General features: G+C 51.0%; 1 protein-coding gene and 1 long non-coding RNA gene across 2 annotated transcripts in view; one reads left to right on the forward strand and one right to left on the reverse strand.

Annotated features, from left to right (window-relative positions):
- The first annotated feature begins 1,966 nt into the window (after nt 1-1,966).
- The window catches only part of LOC122380553, a 66,000-nt gene continuing 48,407 nt past the window's right edge, over nt 1,967-19,559 (forward strand). The window contains exons 1-2 of the long non-coding RNA XR_006256345.1: nt 1,967-2,021; nt 2,226-2,442. This is a non-coding gene — a long non-coding RNA (uncharacterized LOC122380553). The remainder of the gene's footprint in view (nt 2,022-2,225; nt 2,443-19,559) is intronic.
- The window catches only part of LOC122380552 (chitin synthase chs-2-like), a 35,158-nt gene continuing 23,874 nt past the window's right edge, over nt 8,276-19,559 (reverse strand). Inside the window, exons 4-20 of the mRNA XM_043363801.1 lie at nt 18,483-18,613; nt 17,499-17,661; nt 16,686-16,898; nt 15,759-15,958; nt 15,489-15,633; nt 15,154-15,356; nt 13,621-14,979; nt 13,287-13,454; nt 12,809-13,114; nt 12,295-12,530; nt 11,930-12,054; nt 11,639-11,802; nt 11,276-11,452; nt 10,834-11,001; nt 10,450-10,684; nt 10,082-10,233; nt 8,276-9,764 (exon numbers count right to left, since the gene is read on the reverse strand). Coding sequence (XP_043219736.1) covers nt 9,579-9,764; nt 10,082-10,233; nt 10,450-10,684; nt 10,834-11,001; nt 11,276-11,452; nt 11,639-11,802; nt 11,930-12,054; nt 12,295-12,530; nt 12,809-13,114; nt 13,287-13,454; nt 13,621-14,979; nt 15,154-15,356; nt 15,489-15,633; nt 15,759-15,958; nt 16,686-16,898; nt 17,499-17,661; nt 18,483-18,613 — 4,331 coding nt within the window. The 3' untranslated portion in view covers nt 8,276-9,578. The remainder of the gene's footprint in view (nt 9,765-10,081; nt 10,234-10,449; nt 10,685-10,833; nt 11,002-11,275; nt 11,453-11,638; nt 11,803-11,929; nt 12,055-12,294; nt 12,531-12,808; nt 13,115-13,286; nt 13,455-13,620; nt 14,980-15,153; nt 15,357-15,488; nt 15,634-15,758; nt 15,959-16,685; nt 16,899-17,498; nt 17,662-18,482; nt 18,614-19,559) is intronic.

Genomic DNA, 19,559 nt, shown 5'->3' on the forward strand with positions numbered 1-19,559 from the left:
AGGGGGTCCCCCTTCTCCCAAAAAAACTTTGAATGCCTCTAGGGGCCAAAGTATAATATGTGGCGAAAAACAGACTTCACCGTTGGAATCAGCGTCCAAAACTGTACACATGGACCAGTTTTTATGAAAATCTAAGGGGTCCCCCTTCGCCCCAAAAAAAACTTTGAATGCCTCTAGGGGCAAAAGTATAATATGTGGCGAAAAACAGACTTCACCATTGGAATCAGCGTCCAAAACTGTACCCATGGACCAGTTTTTATGAAAATCTAAGGGGGTCCGAATGTGATTTTGAAAGTGAATCTGAATGCCCTAGGGGCCAAAGTATAATATGTGGCGAAAAACAGACTTCACCATGGGAATCAGCGTCCAAAACTGTACACATGGACCAGTTTTTATGAAAATCTAAGGGGGTCCCCCTTCCCCAAAAAAAACTTTGAATGCCTCTAGGGGCCAAAGTATAATATGTGGCGAAAAACAGACTTCACCGTTGGAATCAGCGTCCAAAACTGTACACATGGACCAGTTTTCATGAAAATCTAAGGGGGTCCCCCTTCGCCCCAAAAAAACTTTAAATGTCTCTAGGGGCCAAAGTATAATATGTGGCGAAAAACAGACTTCACCATTGGAATCAGCGTCCAAAACTGTACCCATGGACCAGTTTTTATGAAAATCTAAGGGGGTCCCCCTTCGCCCCAAAAAACTTTCAATGCCTCTAGGGGCCAAAGTATAATATGTGGCGTAAAACAGACTTCACCATTGGAATCAGCATCCAAAACTGTACACATGGACCAGTTTTTATGAAAATCCAAGGGGGTCCCCCTTCTCCCAAAAAACTTTGAATGCCTCTAGGGGCCAAAGTATAATATGTGGCGAAAAACAGACTTCACCGTTGGAATCAGCGTCCAAAACTGTACACATGGACCAGTTTTTATGAAAATCTAAGGGGTCCCCCTTCGCCCCAAAAAAACTTTGAATGCCTCTAGGGGCAAAAGTATAATATGTGGCGAAAAACCGACTTCACCATTGGAATCAGCGTCCAAAACTGTACCCATGGACCAGTTTTTATGAAAATCTAAGGGGGTCCGAATGTGATTCTGAAAGTGAATCTGAATGCCCTAGGGGCCAAAGTATAATATGTGGCGAAAAACAGACTTCACCATGGGAATCAGCGTCCAAAACTGTACACATGGACCAGTTTTTATGAAAATCTAAGGGGGTCCCCCTTCCCCCAAAAAAAAACTTTGAATGCCTCTAGGGGCCAAAGTATAATATGTGGCGAAAAACAGACTTCACCGTTGGAATCAGCGTCCAAAACTGTACACATGGACCAGTTTTTATGAAAATCTAAGGGGTCCCCCTTCGCCCCAAAAAAACTTTAAATGTCTCTAGGGGCCAAAGTATAATATGTGGCGAAAAACAGACTTCACCATTGGAATCAGCGTCCAAAACTGTACCCATGGATCAGTTTTTATGAAAATCTAAGGGGGTCCCCCTTCGCCCCAAAAAAACTTTGAATGCCTCTAGGGGCCAAAGTATAATATGTGGCGAAAAACAGACTTCACCATTGGAATCAGCGTCCAAAACTGTACACATGGACCAGTTTTTATGAAAATCCAAGGGGGTCCCCCTTCTCCCAAAAAACTTTGAATGCCTCTAGGGGCCAAAGTATAATATGTGGCGAAAAACAGACTTCACCGTTGGAATCAGCGTCCAAAACTGTACACATGGACCAGTTTTTATGAAAATCTAAGGGGGTCCCCCTTCGCCCCAAAAAAACTTTGAATGCCTCTAGGGGCCAAAGTATAATATGTGGCGAAAAACAGACTTCACCATTGGAATCAGCGTCCAAAACTGTACCTATGGACCAGTTTTTATGAAAATCTAAGGGGGTCCGAATGTGATTCTGAAAGTGAATCTGAATCTGAGGCTGTCTTGACAGACGTCGTGGTGGCTTGAATATTTACGTGGCGCTTCGCTTGGCAATGGCGACATGGCGACCAAGGCCTCGTTTCATAAAGCGAGTCCGTACTTTACGGCAGTTTTTGGGCTTGTATTGCAAGCGCATGTGAAGCGATAAATTTATTTCCCCTTCTCCCTTCTGTTCTTGCTTGCAAAATAAAGAAATTCAGCGATTCAAACTATCGTCATCGCTTCACATGCACTTGCAATACAAGACCAAAAACCGGCGAAAGTTACGGACTCGCTTTATGAAACGAGGCCCAAAGCGTTTTTAGGGCCTTGATGGTGACGATCTGCAGCAGACACCGTGAGGTGCTAGGTGGAATCGGAGCGTGAGTGCGTGGCATAAAGATGCACGAACTGAGCAATTTAGGTTTTGGTTTGTAATTTAGTGTTACGGATGCGGAGTCGTCTGCCCCGTGCCCGATGTCTTCGATGCTTGGTTTGAAGAGAAGAGGGCTTGTCGATGGAATAACCTTCAAGGTGAGTGATTTATTTCAATTTGCGCAGTGATTAGTAAATATCCGAACTGTTATTTTCCTTATGCACTACCTTCCTGGGTCGATTGATATCCGCGATGCGCAGCGCGACCTCCTTTATTTTATATAGGGAATAGGTATCTAATTTTTCCGGTAAGCTGGTACATTGATGAATACGGTATAGGGTATGGTGTTAACCAGCTCCATTGCCCTTAATCGCTCAGTCAGTCATGAGTCATGTTTATTTTTTTTTATTCAATGTCATGGAATAATTTACCGGTTGAATGATTCCTACAAGCTGAAGTGGGTCACAAAACTTTGTAACCCATCCCTGATCCCGACCATCTCGATTAGGGCCTTGGCTGGCCATTGATTTCGTTAAGGCTGAAAAATATTGATGGCGTATTCTAGCCTCGGCATAGCCCAGTGGCGCAGCCAGGGGGGGTCAGAGGGTCAGCTGACCCCCCCGAAATTTCTGTCGGGGGCCCGCTCGAGAAAGAGAGAGAGAGAGAGAGAGAGAGAGAGAGAGAGAGAGAGAGAGAGAAAGAAAGAGAGAGGGAGAGAGAGAGAGAGAGAGAGAGAGAGAGAGAGAGGAGAGAGAGAGAGAGAGAGAGAGGAGAGAGAGGTCCTAATCTAATTGGACGAGCCCGCTTCGAGAAATGCCTACTGGGACACCACGGGTGAGGGGTCGGCCTGGGGCTCCAGGTGGATGGGGCCCGAACCCCCGGGAGAACGGGTCCGGGCCCCCGGATGAGAGCGGGCCCGGGCCCCCAGGAGAACGGGCCCGGGCCCCGGGTGGATGGGGCCCGGGCCCCCGGGAGAACGGGTCCGGGGCCCCTGGTGGATGGGGCCCGGGACCCCCGGTGGATGGGGCCCGGGACCCCCAATGGATGGGCCCGGGCCCCCGGGAGAACGGGCCCGGGCCCCCAGGAGAACGGGCCCGGGCCCCTGGGTGGATGGGCCCGGATCCCCGGATGGATGGGGCCCGGACCCTTGGGAGAACGGGCCCGGGCCCCCTGGTGGACGGGGCCCGGACCCCCGGGTGGATGGGGCCCGGACCCCCGGGTGGATGGGGCTCGGGCCCCCTGGTGAACGGGCCCCGGAGCCCCGGGTGGATGGGGCCCGGAGACCAGGTGGACGTGGCCCGGGCCCCCGTGTGGATAGGGCCCGAGCCCTCGGGTGAATGGGGCCCCCTAGGGTGACCCGCTTGCTCCGCAACGCGAATAATGGGTATTTTCGATCGGTGGGCGTTTGGTTGGTCTTGTGTCCATGGGTTATGTATCCATTTCGGTCGATTGCCTTTTGACGAGTAAGTATTTTGGTTTGGGAAAAAATATCCATCGCATCGAGGTGCTCGTGTCTGATAACCATGCGTTCTAATTACGGAGCGAGCGAAGCGAGCGGAGTCTTTCCTTAGATTAACGGAAATTTCTGAGTATGAGCGGCCGGCCGGCCGGCCGGCCGGCCGGCCGTGCGGACGCTTTTGCGAGGCTTATATCTCAGCAACCACTCGACCGATTTACACGCGGTAATTTTTGTAGGGTAGCTTCATTCCTTCTACCAAGTATTGGACTATTCCCGATGCATGTGGGTGACCCCTTATGCACGTGCCACGTGCAAAACAAAGAGGTGTCACTTTTGTAATTGTTACAATATCTCGGTAACTACTTGGCCGATTGCGCTGAAAGTTGGCATTTAGGTAGGCACCCACTAGGCAATGCGTATACATGTGCCAGAGTTGGGGTGCTGCTGCACGTGCGCACGTGCAGGGGTCGTTTCCAGATCTCGAGAACGGCTCGACCGATTGCGCTCAAATTTGGTACACAGTTAGGGACCGGTTAGTAGGGTGCCGTGCAAAATTCAGTCGGGACCCATTTTGCACGTGCGCACGTGCAGGGTGCCGCTTCCAGATCTCGAGAACGGCTGGGCCGATTGTTCTCAAATTTGGCACATCGCTAGAGACCGGTTAGTAGGGTGCCGTGCACAAGTCAGTTGGAGGTACCTTCTCGCAAGTTCGCACGTGCAAGGCCCACCCTCTCGCTCGCTCCGTTAGTCGCCCCAAAAGGCGTTATACTGGTATAGAACATGCGAAGTATATTTTATTACGGAGCGAGCGAAGCGAGCGGAGTCTTTCCGTAGATTAACGGAAATTTCTGAGTATGAGCGGCTGGCCGGCCGGCCGGCCGGCCGGCCGTGCGGACGCTTTTGCGAGGCTTATATCTCAGCAACCACTTGACCGATTTACATGCGGTAAATTTTGTAAGGTAGATTCATTCCTTCTACCAAGTATTGGACTATTCCCGATGCATGTGGGTGACCCCTTATGCACGTGCCACGTGCAAAACGAAGAGGTGTCAGTTTTATAATTGTTGCAATATTTCGGTAACTACTTGGCCGATTGCGCTGAAAGTTGGCATATAGGTAGGCACCCACTAGGCACTACATATCCATGTGCCAGAGTTGGGGTGCTGCTGCACGTGCGCACGTGCAGGGGTCGTTTCCAGATCTCGAGAACGGCTCGACCGATTGCGCTCAAATTTGGTACACAGTTAGGGACCGTTTGGTAGGGTGCCGTGCAAAAGTCAGTTGGGACCCATTTTGCACGTGCGCACGTGCAGGGTGCCGCTTCCAGATCTCGAGAACGGCTGGGCCGATTGTGCTCAAATTTGGCACATCGCTAGAGACCGGTTAGTAGGGTGCCGTGCACAAGTCAGTTGGAGGTACCCCTTCGAAATTTCGCACGTGCAAGACTCACCCCCTCGCTCGCTCCGTTAGTCGCCCCAAAAGGCGCTATACTGGTAACATAGGTTGACGTAGGCTACCTATTGAAAAATTGAGGCCATCGATGAATCACTATGTAGAGGTTTGAAACGTTTATATTTTTAAGAATATTGTTGCTCTTCATGCAAAAGCGATGAATGGAAATTGGACAAAATTGAATGCTCTTTTCAACTACCTATGCCATTTTCAATTGTCAAACGTACCAGTTTATGCAGCAAAACCCGCGTAATTAAGTAGGTAAGTCATGAACAAATGCGATTTTCTTCAGCGATTTGTTCCACCTTGTTTTTGATCAATTAGCTTTTCACAATTTTTCCATGAGAGGCGGTACGTTTCTCTTGACAACAGGCATTGTTTGAACCCGCTCCGTCTGACAGTCACCCGAAAATAGCATTAAGTCCAAAATCCGTCCAAAAGTCAATTTTTCAACCATAAGTGCGCTACCAGGTGCACGTGGCACGTGCCATCCCTGCACCGCACACCATTCGATAGCCCGTTCGATTATCATTTACGATACTGTGCTCCCCGTGCTGATCGGACCCACGGTTACCCAGATACTGCACGGGTACCGGACCCGTGTCGGGCAAATTAAGCTATTTTCGCCCGATTTTGCAAGCCGATTTATACATGTAAAGTCTATGACGCGAATGTACACTTTTTGAGCACGCGCCATGTCCTCACCACCGGCCCATTGCATATTTTTGGCCCATATTGAGCTGAGACCCTCACAGGCACGTTGCCCATCCTTGTTCCATCGGTTGCGCAAACTTCAGCGCACTGGGTGCAACGGTCACTCTAGCCTATACCTACCCCGCGCTAAGTAACACCATGCCGGGACCAGTGACGTACCCAAGGGGGGGGGGCCACGGGGGCCATGGCCCCCTCCTGAGCGCCGAAGGCGCTCAGGGGGCCTCTCAGGCCCCGGTATATTTTTTTCGAACACTGGATAAAACGTCTTTTACGAGGAAGAAAAAATGATATCAAAGTTTCATTTATGTGTCCCTGGTTACCCGACGGGCCCCTGATGACCCGATGGGCTACTGCAGTCATCCAAGGGCCCCAGTTTCCTGGCCCCTGGTCGCCTAGGGGGGCCCCTGGTAGCCGGGGCCTGGTCGCACGGGGGCCCCTGATTGCCTGGGGTCCCTAGTCGCCTAGTCTGGTCGCATAGTCTAGTCTGGGGTCCCTGGTCGCATGGGGGCCTCTGGTCGCATGGGGCCCCTGATCGCCTGGGGCCCCTAGTCGCCAAGGGGGCCCTGGTAGCGGGAGCCTAGTCGCATGGGGGCCCCTGGTTGCCTGGGACCCCTGAGGGCCCCTGGTTGCCTGGGGGCCCCTGGTCGCCTGGGCGGCCTGGGGGCCCCCGGGTGACCTAAGGGCCCCTTCGGAAGCAGGTGGCCCCCTCCTGGGCGAAATCCTGGGTACGTGCCTGGCCGGGACCACGGTAACATACATAATCTACGTCACCACATCATCACACCACAACAAACCCGGCCCAAGGCAATACATGTCTCATGTGAGCGCGTTAACCCTCGCCGGCACAGACCATTTTGCGTCCTTCGACGGCACAATTACGACCCCCCTCGCGTATGGCCCATGATCGAGATGTAGAGCTTCGCGGAAGGTCCTAGGTTAGGTCATTGGTTGACCTTCCAGGTCAGGTCAATGACCCAAAAGTTGGGAAAATCGGGACCTGTTAGAACGTCGTAAATTGTGGCTGCTACAGGGCTTTTTGGGGTGCTGATCACGAACATTATGTTAGTTTTGATCACAGATGATGTCTTTATGCATTTAGGCCAGGTCGGGTCAGGTCAGGTCAGGTCAGGTCAACCAGTAGGGATCGTGACGGGTATTCGTAGAACATACGTGTCAACCGCCTCTGACAGCTTCGTCACATGCTACGAAGGCACCAAAACTACTTAAATTTTCATATGGTTGCTATATTTGAATTCAGCTAAACAAAAACTAGCCTAGAAACATGCATAGCTTGAAAAAGTGTACTGAGGTCCTCATAGGTCAATGACCTGAACTGACCTTCAGGCTTCAGGTGACATTGACATCCACCCTTATGCATGGGAGTAACATATCAAATCACATGTTTGAACGCTTGAAACCACGAAAGGACTGCAAACGCGCCGCTAATGCGAGCCGGCATACGCCGAACCACGATTCTGACCAAACATGGTCTCGGAAAGTAGGCCAACTTTGGCCTACTTTCCGACCTTTAGGTCGGAATTTGACCTTTAGTTCATTTGGGTCAGGGTCATGAAATTTCTAGGGTAGGTGTAAAATTGATCAACGCGAGGGTCTGAAAGTTAAGTCGCGATCAGTCCCTTTTTACGCGAGTTATTTGCGAAAAAAAAAACTTTAGGGGGTTGCATCAAACCCTTCCCCCTGCTGCGAGGGTTGTGCTGCGAGGGTTAAAACTTCTTGTGAGCGAATTCACGTAATGAAGAAGAATAAAGGCACAATCTACTACAGCAGCCAATAGATGACTTAGAACAGGCACATGGGACTAGTTAAATATTGTCCGACACCTGGAAGCAGGCAACAGTTCCGATTGCATATATGCTATGCATATTGCGGAAGGGGCACATTTCGGCCTCGAAAGATACGAATTCTTACGTCATAGTAACATATTTCTGTCGTGGTCAATTTGCGTAAAAATTGAACACCGAGTGATTACCGAGCTATTGTTCTATCCAAATGTTCTGATTCAAACTCGCTCAGGGTTATCGTGCAGGTAAAGGGGGCCCGCTCAGCAGAATGTGTATGAAATATGGAGAGATTCTGAAAAATGGGTGAGGGGCCCGCACACCAGGGGGCCCGCTTTGGAGGCGATGACCCCCCCCCCCCCCGAAATGAAATCCTGGCTGCGCCACTGGCATAGCCTTGCCTCAACTCTGTTGAAACGTAATCAATCGTTTATAGGTATCGTCTATCGAGTTCGACCGCTAACGGCTCTTGATATTTTTTTTCGATCGGTTATTCAGACTCCAGAGGACCCCGCACCCGCATCTGACTGCTCAGTGCTCCAGTTCTCCCGGCTCCAAACAGCTAACCATCGTCACCATCAGTATATTTCGCACATGGCATGATTCTACTCTGACTCTACACCAGTAACGGCCACGGGCGGCAGAAGTTTGCTAAGTCACAGTCGTCCCTCATTGCCAGCCCGTGCCGGGAGGACGTAAGAGCCCCGTGCGAGCGACCACTCCGTCCACAACGGGTTCAGCTCGTCACTCGTCAGAGAACGCTCATCGAGGCAGTCGATAGGTATCAGCCACCGGCTGGAGGCGGTTTCTGCATTCATGGCATTTATGGTGGAGAGTTCGGCTGCAGCGTTTCGAGAAGTGCTCGGAATGACCCAATGTTGTCGGATATGTGCACAAGGCAATTGAGGAATGCCTGACCACCATGGCTGCCTGAAGGTATTTACAGATTGTCATGTTAGATCAATAGTGGAAGTTAAGCAGGGAAACGGTCGAAACGAACGTTTTTGGAAAGTATTATTTTGCAACTGACGCAAGCTTCTCGAAACGCCGTCCGCCTCCGCCTTCTGCTGCTATTTTACCAAACGTTCGCAACCAAGCCTTAGCCTATCAGTTACAAGGAGATAAGACAGCCGAGCCTGACCAAGAGATTCTCCATGAGATTCCTCTCCGTGTAAAGCTCAGAAGCATTTACTCAGGGCGTCCCGACTTAAAAAAAAAAATCGATTTTTGCCGTCGATCCTGCCGACTGCTCGTTGAAATATAAAACTGGTACAGAGTCAGAACTGGTGCACGGTTTGTCGATGGCTATGCTCAATATTCTCTCGCATAAATATCGTCTCGGCTATAACAATAAGACATTTCAATAGAAGATATTACGAATAAACGAACCGTAGATGGTCTCTTTCTGACAACAGTCAAAAAGGTTCTTAAAAAAAGCGTTTCTGACAATGAGCATGCCCTGCATCTTTTCACAATATCTACATAGCCAGGAATTACATGGAAGAAACATGCAGATCAATTTTTCACATGGAGAATAGTTGCGCAATGACATTTCAGACAATGGCGCTCTCCTCGCAGCAGACATCACACCACCTTCGAACACATTCACGTATCACAGGTTATGGGATCCGCGGCGCCGGCGGCTTCGGGCCGGGACAGTTTGCCACCACCTTCGCCCTGTACCTCGGCCAGTGGCCAGCTCTCAATCTATGAAGCTCGGCCCGGTTCGCGCGCCCGGCAGCTGCCGTCCGGATTCCATGTCATGGCTCTCGCCGCACCGAGCGGGCCGCGCCGCTGATTGCACCATCTGGCGGCGGCCGCCCGCTGCCGAGCCGCGCTGGCCGGCCGCCAGGCGGCAGCACGGTCAGTCTCACCGGCGGCCGCCCATCTCGGGGTCGTGCCAGGTGACTCCGGTGGCTCCGCCGGAGCGCGTGGGCGCCTCGTCGCCCGAGCTGTTCTCGTAGCCGTCGTTGACGCTGCCGTTGGGCCGGGTGCTAGGCGGCGCGAACGCGCCCTGCAGGCTCTCCACGCCGGATACGTTCGAAATGCGGTGACGCTGCGGAACAGAGCATTAGTCAGCATGGGACTCGAGGGTCGAGAGATCATTTCCGTTTGGGACAGATGTCTTTTTCAAGCTGTTTAGCCGCCTCTCGCGCTGGTATTGAACCAGACTCGGCATGAGGGTAGATGCCTACTGGCGCTTTCTCTTGAATCACGGTGCTTTTTATTTTGTTCGGGGCATTATGTCTCTAAATGAATGTGTCTAAACGGGAAGCCCATGTGGTAGTTCGCTTAAAAAATGTTTATCATTTAAGCGTCGGCAACGTCGCTGGTCCTACTCAACAGAACAATAAAAGAACAGGCAATATTTACCTTCGGCTGGTTGTTATACTTGTTTCCAACACCAAGGGTTTCCATCTTCTTCTTTTGCTTTTCTTGCATTACTGAGTTCTTCCGCTGTTCCAAAGCCTTCAGCGCGTCAGCCCTCAAGCTTGCCCTTCGAATATTTCCCAGAATAGGAGTTGCTGCAACAAACGGTTTCCGTTATCATACTGATACACGGGGAAACTAAACTACCTAGATGATTAACCGACCTTAGCCTCGCACTATGTCAAATGCCTGAAAAGAAATGTCTATAAACGAAGAATGCTTGATGTTTCATGAGTAGCTTTAACCTTTACATGCGAGCAAGATCAGGGATCCATCAGCGTATCATTTGCCGGTGCATCTGCGGTACGCACCTTCGCTGGTCTGGTTGCTGAGCTGCTGGAACCGTTTCCGGAAGGCGACGTCCAGGGTGCCGATGGGCTGTCGCCGCTGCTGCTGGTTGACCAGGTTCTGGATGGTTCTGCGGCGCGCCAGCCGGTTCTCGCCCTCCACCGACTCGGCGTCGCCGCGATCGTCTCGTAGCCGCTGCATGTTCTTCACAATCTCCACGGCGTTCTTACGCAGCATCTCCTCAGGCGAGTCGGTTTTCTGCGACAGAATCGGGTGTGTGTCAGGGATGTCGCTCGTTCGGACGGCCGGTGTGTCGCACATACTGGTTCTGGCATTGCATTGCATTAGGTACATTAGTTACAATGTCTTTTACATTTGGCAAGCTAAAGCTGTATGGTAATGCATACCTCGTTGTGACAGCAGGTGTTGAGTTCGCAAGACGACATGATGTGCGACAGGGTGCCAAAGCGATGGAACAACATGGCGAAGAACTGGATGACCAGGATCAGTGCGAAGAAGAACACGAACACGAGACCGATGGGCTCCATCTGGAGGTACTCCTTGTTGATGAGAACCTGTCGAAAAACGTAGAACGGTCAGCAGATTGTACTTCGTTTTTTGTAACATTTTCACTAAGACACTCACTCTGAACTCTGAAGCACAATGACGTGGGAGCCTGAAACGCGACAGTTAGGTATTTAATTGAATTGCATGATGACTTAATTAAATTTTGGAAACGGTTGTAAGAGCGTAGACATATGCTCTTACAGGTAGCCGGTAATGGTGAAACGCAGGTTCCTTGAGGACAAGCGACACTACAATAAGAATATTGAGATAATGGACGCGCACCTGTCCGGTCTCCTCGATCAGAGTAATGTTGTACTTGACGCCGAGCGGCCAGTTTACGTGCAGGTTGTCCTTGTTCAGCTGCAGCAGGAACACGATCAGGCAGTAGAGGGCGTTGCACATGAAGAAGATGAACACCGACTGGTTTCGCAGCTCGGCCAGGTCGTTGGCAATACGGGCCTGCGGGAAGGTCGGGCATGTGTCAACAATGCGAACAGTGTGTCAGCAATGTGTTCGTGTACCGGTTTGAACAACGAACAATGTTACGATTGAATGGTTGACTTTCTAGATCACGTCGAATCAAAACAGGTTGTTATTTTGACATTGAATAACATAAGAAGTGCACCGCGAAATAAGAGCACTGACCTTCTCTGCCTTGTCTTCATCGATGGGGAACAGGTACTTGGCCAGAAGATCGTGCCAGAATTGAACCTCGTTCGGTGACAAGAACTCGACCTTGCCCTTGCGGAGTGCCTTGTCCTCAATCCAGAGAGGGTTCTTCAGCTGATCTCTCTTCTCCTTGGGCTCTCCTGTAAGGGTGACGTTCGGTCATTCTCTGCGCATAAGGATTGAACATGCGTATCGAAGCAACTTTGATACATTGCCTTGTCAGTCAATGACTGGATATGTATTAACGAATACAAAACCGTCACTGACCTGAGGTCTCGCTGGAGGACTCGTCGCTCTCGGAGACAGCACTATCGTCCTCTTTCACTGTGTTGATGCCGCCATGAGCCGAGCTGCGACTGAAGCTGCGCCGACGTCCGTGGTGGTGGTGACCACTGCGAAAGCGATGCTTGGTTAGCACCACATACCATACAACAGGTTACATACGTATACAGGGATGTGGATGTTGTAGCACAGCTTCATGAATATGGGTTAGACAGTTGGTGGTGCGTGAGGGAGTTCCGGTTCATTCAACTTCTGTGACTATGAGGCACACACTTTTCAAACTTTTTTTTGTTCCTGGTGAGTGGTGACGTTGTTGTGTTCCTCCTTAGTGCTATATTCTACACACTTACCCTTCCACCTGGTCCATGCGTCTGTTGAGAGCATCCAGCGAGTCGGCAATCCTCTTCAGCTGTTCGCGCTCGTTGACCTGCTTGGGGTAAGTGCAGCACATAATGCGGAACAGGTTGGCGAAGCTGAACTCGATCGAACCGTCCAGGTCTTCCGGCTGCGTGTTGTACAGGTAGCCCAGGATGCCGTCCGGTCGCTTCTTGGCTTGTTCAGCTGCCTTCCGCTCCTCCTCCAGCTCCTGAAAAAAAAGACGAAGAATGAGTTTCGTCAGATTGATCAAATACGGACTACAGTCTGCCGAGCCAGTGCCAACTCTGAGGAATGTAAAACATCCGTGAAATGGCGGTCTGCTATAGGCTAGGAGATACCTTAAATTAAGCAAGGTGAGATACAAAAGTAGCACAGTTCGATATTTCTCATAGGTCGTTCCTCATATATCGGTAGCAATGGCACCTTTGACATACTCTCGGGTACTTTGAGAACATAATTTATCTTAGCGAACGTAAGCGGACGTACCTTTTTCGTTTTCTTGGCGAGCACCTCGCGTGTTCCCCAGGTGACGTTGTTGAGGTTAATCAGCGAGTACAGGATAAGCAGCAGGTACATAGACGGGATGGAGAGCAGGTAGATGAAGCCGGGGATGATACACTTGAACTCCTGCGGATGCAGTATGGCCGCTATCACCATGAAAAGGATTGTGGCCATGAGGAAGATGAACGTGGGCGATCCGGGACCGTCCTCGTACAGCTGCAGCGTCTGACCGACGATCACGGCCATCATGATGAGTGCATAGCCGGCAGACAGGATCTGGGCCACCAGAAGCTGAAATAGATAGGGCAACGATGGTGAGGAGAGAGTGCGACACATCTGGGAAGATGGAGACAGACAACAGTTGAATAGTGACCATGCGATTCTCATGATCGGTCATCTCATTGCTATATTTAACTCGTAAATGCGACATATCAACAGTAAGATAGATCTGCAACCCTCTCACCTGTATGTTTGACTTGAGCGTGAAGCAGACGAACATGAATCCGATGATGGGGTAGACGTTGTACTGGAACGAGGTCCAGTTGTCGATCCGGAAGGCGGCCACAAAAGCTCCCACCAACATGAGGAAGATGGTGCCAGGTCCCAGAATCGTACCGGCCATCAGGAACGTCTGCCACGAAAACAGAACGTTAGACAATGCCTCTGGTCTTGTATCAAACTGTCATATCGTACGGGACATCCAGTGTTCAGCTTTTGTCACTACGATTGAATCTATCGCTGAAAATACAGAATGGGCTTAAAGCTGAAACTGAAAGGATGTCATTTTTGCTGCTCACCTGGTATCCGATGTAGGGAAGCGAGATATTGTCGTTGATCTTGATCGTGTTCTTGTAGTCCATGAGCAAGTCCATGATGTTGGCAATGGTGGAAGGTACCCACCGACGGCGCTGGTTGTAGAACTCGTTGAAGCCTTCAGGACAATGAGTGTAGGCGTCAGAGGCGGCCGAATATTCCACACGGTAGCCTCGCTGCAGCAACAGGGTGCACAGCCAACGATCCTCTCCCTGATCGTACTGCACGTAATGGCGAGCCTGGTGAGAAGTCAGCGTGTACCGCTTCATCACGTTGTCGTCCATCAGACCCTTGGCGCGGAACAGAGAGAAGCATCCAGGACTACAGAGCACACAGCCGATCATGTGCTCGGTGGCCTTCTGCAGCCAATGGCCGATAGCGTACTCGAACAACTGGTACCACACCATTGGTCCGGAGCCGACGGGGTGGATACGGCCACAAGCAGCGCCCAGGTTCCTGTTTTTCTTCATCAGATCGACCAGCAGCTTGACAGCGTTCGGCTGGAAGTCGATGTCTCCGTCCAGAGTCAGCAGGTAGGTGTTGTCGGCCATGATCTCCTTACGCTCGACAGAGATGTCCAGCTCCATCAGCCTGTAGCCGAGCAGGTAGTACATGTACATCACCTGGCTCCAGCGCTTCCTGTGACGGATCAACATCTTGTTCTTCAGGTGAGCAATCATCTTGGTCTTTCCGGGCAGGGTCCAGGTGAGCCGACCGCCGTACGGAGTCGGGGTCTTCACCGGGGGCCTCAGTCTGATCGGGATCTGATGGACGTGGGAGGCCGCCTCGTCGATACACTCGACCAGCAGCTTGACGAACCGGTTGGCCACCTGCTCGTCTTCGTCCTCATCGGACATCTCAAACGCGTCGTCGAAGAAAATGTGCGTCTCGAACTCGTAGTAGTCCTTGTCGCGCACCTTGAGGTACTCCTGGGCGACCTTCATGGCCGACTGATCTTCATCGAGACGCAGCACCGACTTGAGCATCTCCATCATCTCGTCACGTGTCTCGTGCCACATGGTGGCGCAGGCCAGGATGCGGGTGATGTGGTCCGAGGGTTTGACACCACCGGTCTGCGATGAGTCGGTGTGGATGCTGATGGTCTCGTAGTGCTGGGTGCTGTCCGGATCGTCTGGGTCGATGACGCGAGTATCCGAGTCGAGACGCTCCGGCTCGTCGTCCTGGCGACGGTTCATCGAGAGCGACTGGTCGATCAGCAGTGAGTTGTACATGGGTGTCACGAATAGCGTCTCGGTGGCCGCCAGACGCTCGCAGTGAGGAGTCCAGATGTGCAGTGTGATCCATGTTTGTGAAAACAGCCACAGCACCCAGATCCAGACGTGCTGCAAAAGGAGAAGGAATTATCTTAGCCAAGTGCCTTCAACCAGGACCGTCGATGCGTACCAATGCAACCTCTGAGTGGAACATGCGCAAGGGAAAGCGCGCAAATTGAAGATAAGCATTCCTGTAACTCCTAAAGCCATTCCACCGTTCTTCTGATTCAGTTCGATGCTCACCTCTCCAGCGATGAAGTCCTTGATGTAGTCTCCAGACGGGCACTCGAAGAACAGGTAGCTGGGGATGGTGTCGCGCATGAAGCACGAGTCACCGGCTCTCAGACCGCAGCTCATCAACAGCAGCGACAGCGTCACCGGGATGGTCAGGTTCACCGGGAACGCGAAACTGAAGCCCTGGATGCAGATCTTGCAGGCGAACTTGCCTGTGGGTCGATGTGAATAAGCGTTATTAGACGGCGTTAGCAGAACATGAAGCAAGACCAAGAATTAAGACGGATTGCTTTGTTATCAGCGTGAGAAGATGGCTATCTCGGCCTGGTGTTTTGTCAACCTACCGAAGATGTAGGCGAGGTAGGCGCACAAGATCTGGATCAGGGCCACGTAGACGGGCGCGTTGCCGTCGGAGAGGATGGTCTTGGTGTCCTGGAAGCGCGCGAAGTCGGCCGTGTCGGTGACGGCTCCGATCGGGACGCCAGCGGTCTGCGAAGAAAGTGAACGTCAGCTTACGACACATCAGGTTGGTGAGCATCGTCATCAATCGGTTCCGCAGTGCAATGGGGATTCCACAATACCATGAAGAGAGCAACCAGTGCAAGAGAACCCACCTCGTTGACGAACAGCTTGTGCTGGTCGAAGCTGTCCGTGAACCTCGAGAAGAGGTCGCCGACGTTCTCCAGACGGAAGTACATGAAGAGCACCATGCAGGCAAAGAACACCATGATCTTCCACAGAGACACGAACAGGTAGGTGAAGTAGCGTGTCGTCTTCATCCGCTCCTTAATGGTTCCCAGATACTGGATGGCCTCTGTGGAGCGGAAAAGTCAGACCGTTACAGTTACCAATTATTGCGGGGTTATATTTTTTATTAGCCCACTAAGCTTTTCCATTGGAAAAGCTAGGAATCAAGTGTCAGGTGATTTGCACAATACACATCTAAGATCATTCCGATGCCAATTCAGCATTAGATGACCATTCGGATGGATTTTGAATTGTCTGCGGATTAATTTCGCTAAAACTGTTGCAGCTTCGAGATGCAAGACGCTGCATAAGCATAGTGAAATAAGACGAGCACATCTCATTCCATAGCGGTGCTTCTTGCTAACATATCTGATAGCAAAAGAACCAGATCTCATCACACACCCAAATGAGTGATACATAGCGTGTCGAGATGCTGGCGGGCGGGATCACCTTGGGAGAGCATTAGTGTCCCGCAAAGACCGGTTCCCGTCAGCGATCCTCGCCTGGGATCGATGTGGAAAAATGTGAGGTGGCTGTGCACAGGTTTTGCATCATCGAATCAATTAGATGTTTAGATGAACTCTCGAAAACCATTGATGCAACGAACTGATGTGCTTTTTCGCCATTGTGTGTGAGGCATGAGTCATTGGCCTTGCTTTTTGTCTCAAGACGTGTTCGTTCAACATTTATTATTTACCCAGAAGAAAAATAAGAGTCAACCCAAGCGAAGGTTTTATAATGTTCGCTTTACGGCCTTCCTGTCGTCCAGAGGTGAGCTGGGCGTTGTTACTTACTGACGCGCGACTTCTTATCGACGTAGTTCTCCCACCAGCCGAAAGACGTCAGCACCACCGCCAGAGGGATGGACCAGCAGGCGTTGACGTTTCCGCGCTGGTACTCGATAATGGGCCACACGATAAAGCCGGTGGCCTGGCCCAAGATGGCCGCGATATCGCACACCGTCTTCAAGAAGCGTTTCGACTCCTTGTTGGTGCGCGACAGCATGCCTGAGGGAGTAGGGGCCGGTTAGGGTGTTTTGTTTCGCTGATAACGGCTGGATAAATTGGAGGCCGCTTCAGAGGCTAAGTGATGTTGGATGTCACAAGGGGGCAAAAACTTGCCAAACAACGATTAGATGATTGTATAGTTAGATAGTTACAATTGCTTATTATGCATTATGTACTTACATCCGCCATTGTTCGCATACTACTGTTGCTTTTTACTGATTGTTTGATACAGCGTTGGGATTATTGTGGCAGTGTGGCATTGTAAGTTTTAGCTCGCTACGCTTTGTTAAAATAAGAATCGCATCATAACCCTCAATAAAGCTACGGTACAACATTGTCCGCCAGACCGCCCGTTGGAATTCGTAAAAAAAAAAACGTTTTACTCCCAACGCATGGTTGGGTCGCCAGGAATTAAACGCGAGCAAAGACGGAACTGGAAGTTGATCGATACCTTGAGCATGTTGACACTTGGTAAATACGCTCAAGAAATCGGCTCTCTAGTAAGTCTCCTCCCTTCCTTCCTCCCTTCCCCTTCCTCTTCCCTTCTCCTCTCTGCCTCAGCGTATCAAACATTCCAAAGCTCCGCGCCAGCTCACGTACCGAATATTCCGGGCACGATACAGACGCAGTTGGTGAGCATGACGCCCTTGACGGCGTCCAGGTCCGGCAGCACGAAGAAGACGAGCAGCGCCAGGCCGATGATGTGTAGGGTCTCGAACATCACCACGACGAGGAAGTCGCGGAACCCGGGACGGCGCACCGACTGTCGGGAGGGACATGGGACCGTCAGCAACGGAGGAGAGACAATAGCATTGGAATGTTTCGACGGTTGGAACACGGGCATGAGACCTCAGAATAATTAAACGCTGCCATGTAAAAAAAGATGAAGACTATAAGGTTAGAATGTGCATCTAGATTGAGCAAAATCTTGCACTTAAATTGAATCAAGGATTACGACTTAATGCCCTCTCTTTGTCTGTATGCTAGGCTCGCCGTCACCCCTACATGATCACCAATCACACGATTCCTATCGGCACTCACCATCCAATGATTACGTAACGGGAAAAACTCAGCACTGTTTGGTCATTGCCCGACGATCAGATAAGCAGTGAGTGCTCTCAGCGGCGCTTAACGACGGCTCAAGATCGCTGCCCGCGGTGACACTGCCGCCTTTCCCCGTCTTATCTCGGTCCCGCCCGAACCAGCCTGTGTCCCGTTCCTTTGTACAAATCCCTCTTTTATGCTTTCACTGTCTCTTTTCGTCCATACCGCATCACATACCCTCCCTCCCTAAGAACATTATGGTACATCACTCTGTTTCATTCTATTCCTTTGTTTCTTCATCTCGTTTATCCTTTTCCTTCATAATCCAGTCACATATCACTTCATAGGTCCCTATATTGTGGCAGTCCCATCTTAGAACCCTGTCTCATCCCTGTCCCATCTCACAAAGACATGCCCCAGCCCTGTCCCGCTCCATTTCTTATTCCCGCTCCCATTCCATCCCAACCCGTTCTGGGGCCTCCCTCGCTCGGCCGGCCCGGGATGGGGGAGGACCGGTCGTCTTCCGAGAAAGTGGCTGACCTTGAAGAAGCACATCCTGGTGGAGCGAAACAGAGTGCCGGCCTCGGGTACCATGAAGCAGAAGAAGATGCACCATACCCAGGCGACCTTCTCCAGGTCCGGAAGCTGCACCCGCCATGTCTTGTCCAGGCCTGGTGACAGAAGAAAGGGTATATTAATACACGCACAGCAGGGCGCTACGGAGACTGCAATAACTCAGTGAAACGTAGCACCAGGACTCGTGGGAACTGCAACGCAGCAAAAGAAGGTAACACTAAAATGGCTGGAAACTGCATTACAGCACAAGACGGTAACACTGATGTAATCAGGAACAGCATGGCGGCTAATGCGTCACCTCAGCTTGTGAATAAGTAGTGAGTGAAGCTGAAGGATACCAGCTCGAAATATTCTCAGAAGGATATGAAGTCATTGGCATTGCCCTAGCACATGTGCCACTTATGGAGCAGAATTGTTCAGCACGCCAATGCATAATTTCGTTGAACTAAATCGGATCGATTGCGTGCAGTTGAACATGCAAAGGTTTCAGCGCTTCATGTTCTGCACCTCAGAACTTCAGAAGCGAGCAATTTAGTTTCCTAAGGAAAATCTGCGGTTCGTAGGTACTTTGGTGTAACCTGCAAAGTTTGCGTCGGTGTCTTTTAGTGTGCTGGTTATCCGAGCCGTCCTCGGGTGTTCACGATATGATGGTAGTTACCCGTGACATCGCGTGACAAGCTATGAAAAAAATTGACTTGCTCATGCGGCAGCAGGGGCTATTTAACCCGCGCACCGACGGGGGTCTGCGCCAACTTAGTACCGACGGGGGGGGGGCGGATGACCGCCCCCCCCTGAGATCTCGAGAACGAAGCAAGATAGCGACAAGCGGTAAACGGCATCGGATACGCACGGTCATGATCTACAATTTTTACTAAGGTCATTTTCAGGTCAGGTCAAAGATGACGTCACAGGGGTCGAAAAAGTCAAAATGGCGGCGCTAAATATGGAGAGAGTCTTTCTCGAATAACTTTCGAATTAGTCAAGATAGGAACAAACTAAGGGCATCATCGTGATCCTCTCGTCAATCCGCATCGAATGATA

This window comes from Amphibalanus amphitrite, unplaced genomic scaffold (assembly GCF_019059575.1).
Source record: "Amphibalanus amphitrite isolate SeventyFive unplaced genomic scaffold, NRLGWU_Aamphi_draft 000100F_arrow, whole genome shotgun sequence".
NCBI classification, from domain to species: domain Eukaryota; kingdom Metazoa; phylum Arthropoda; class Thecostraca; order Balanomorpha; family Balanidae; genus Amphibalanus; species Amphibalanus amphitrite.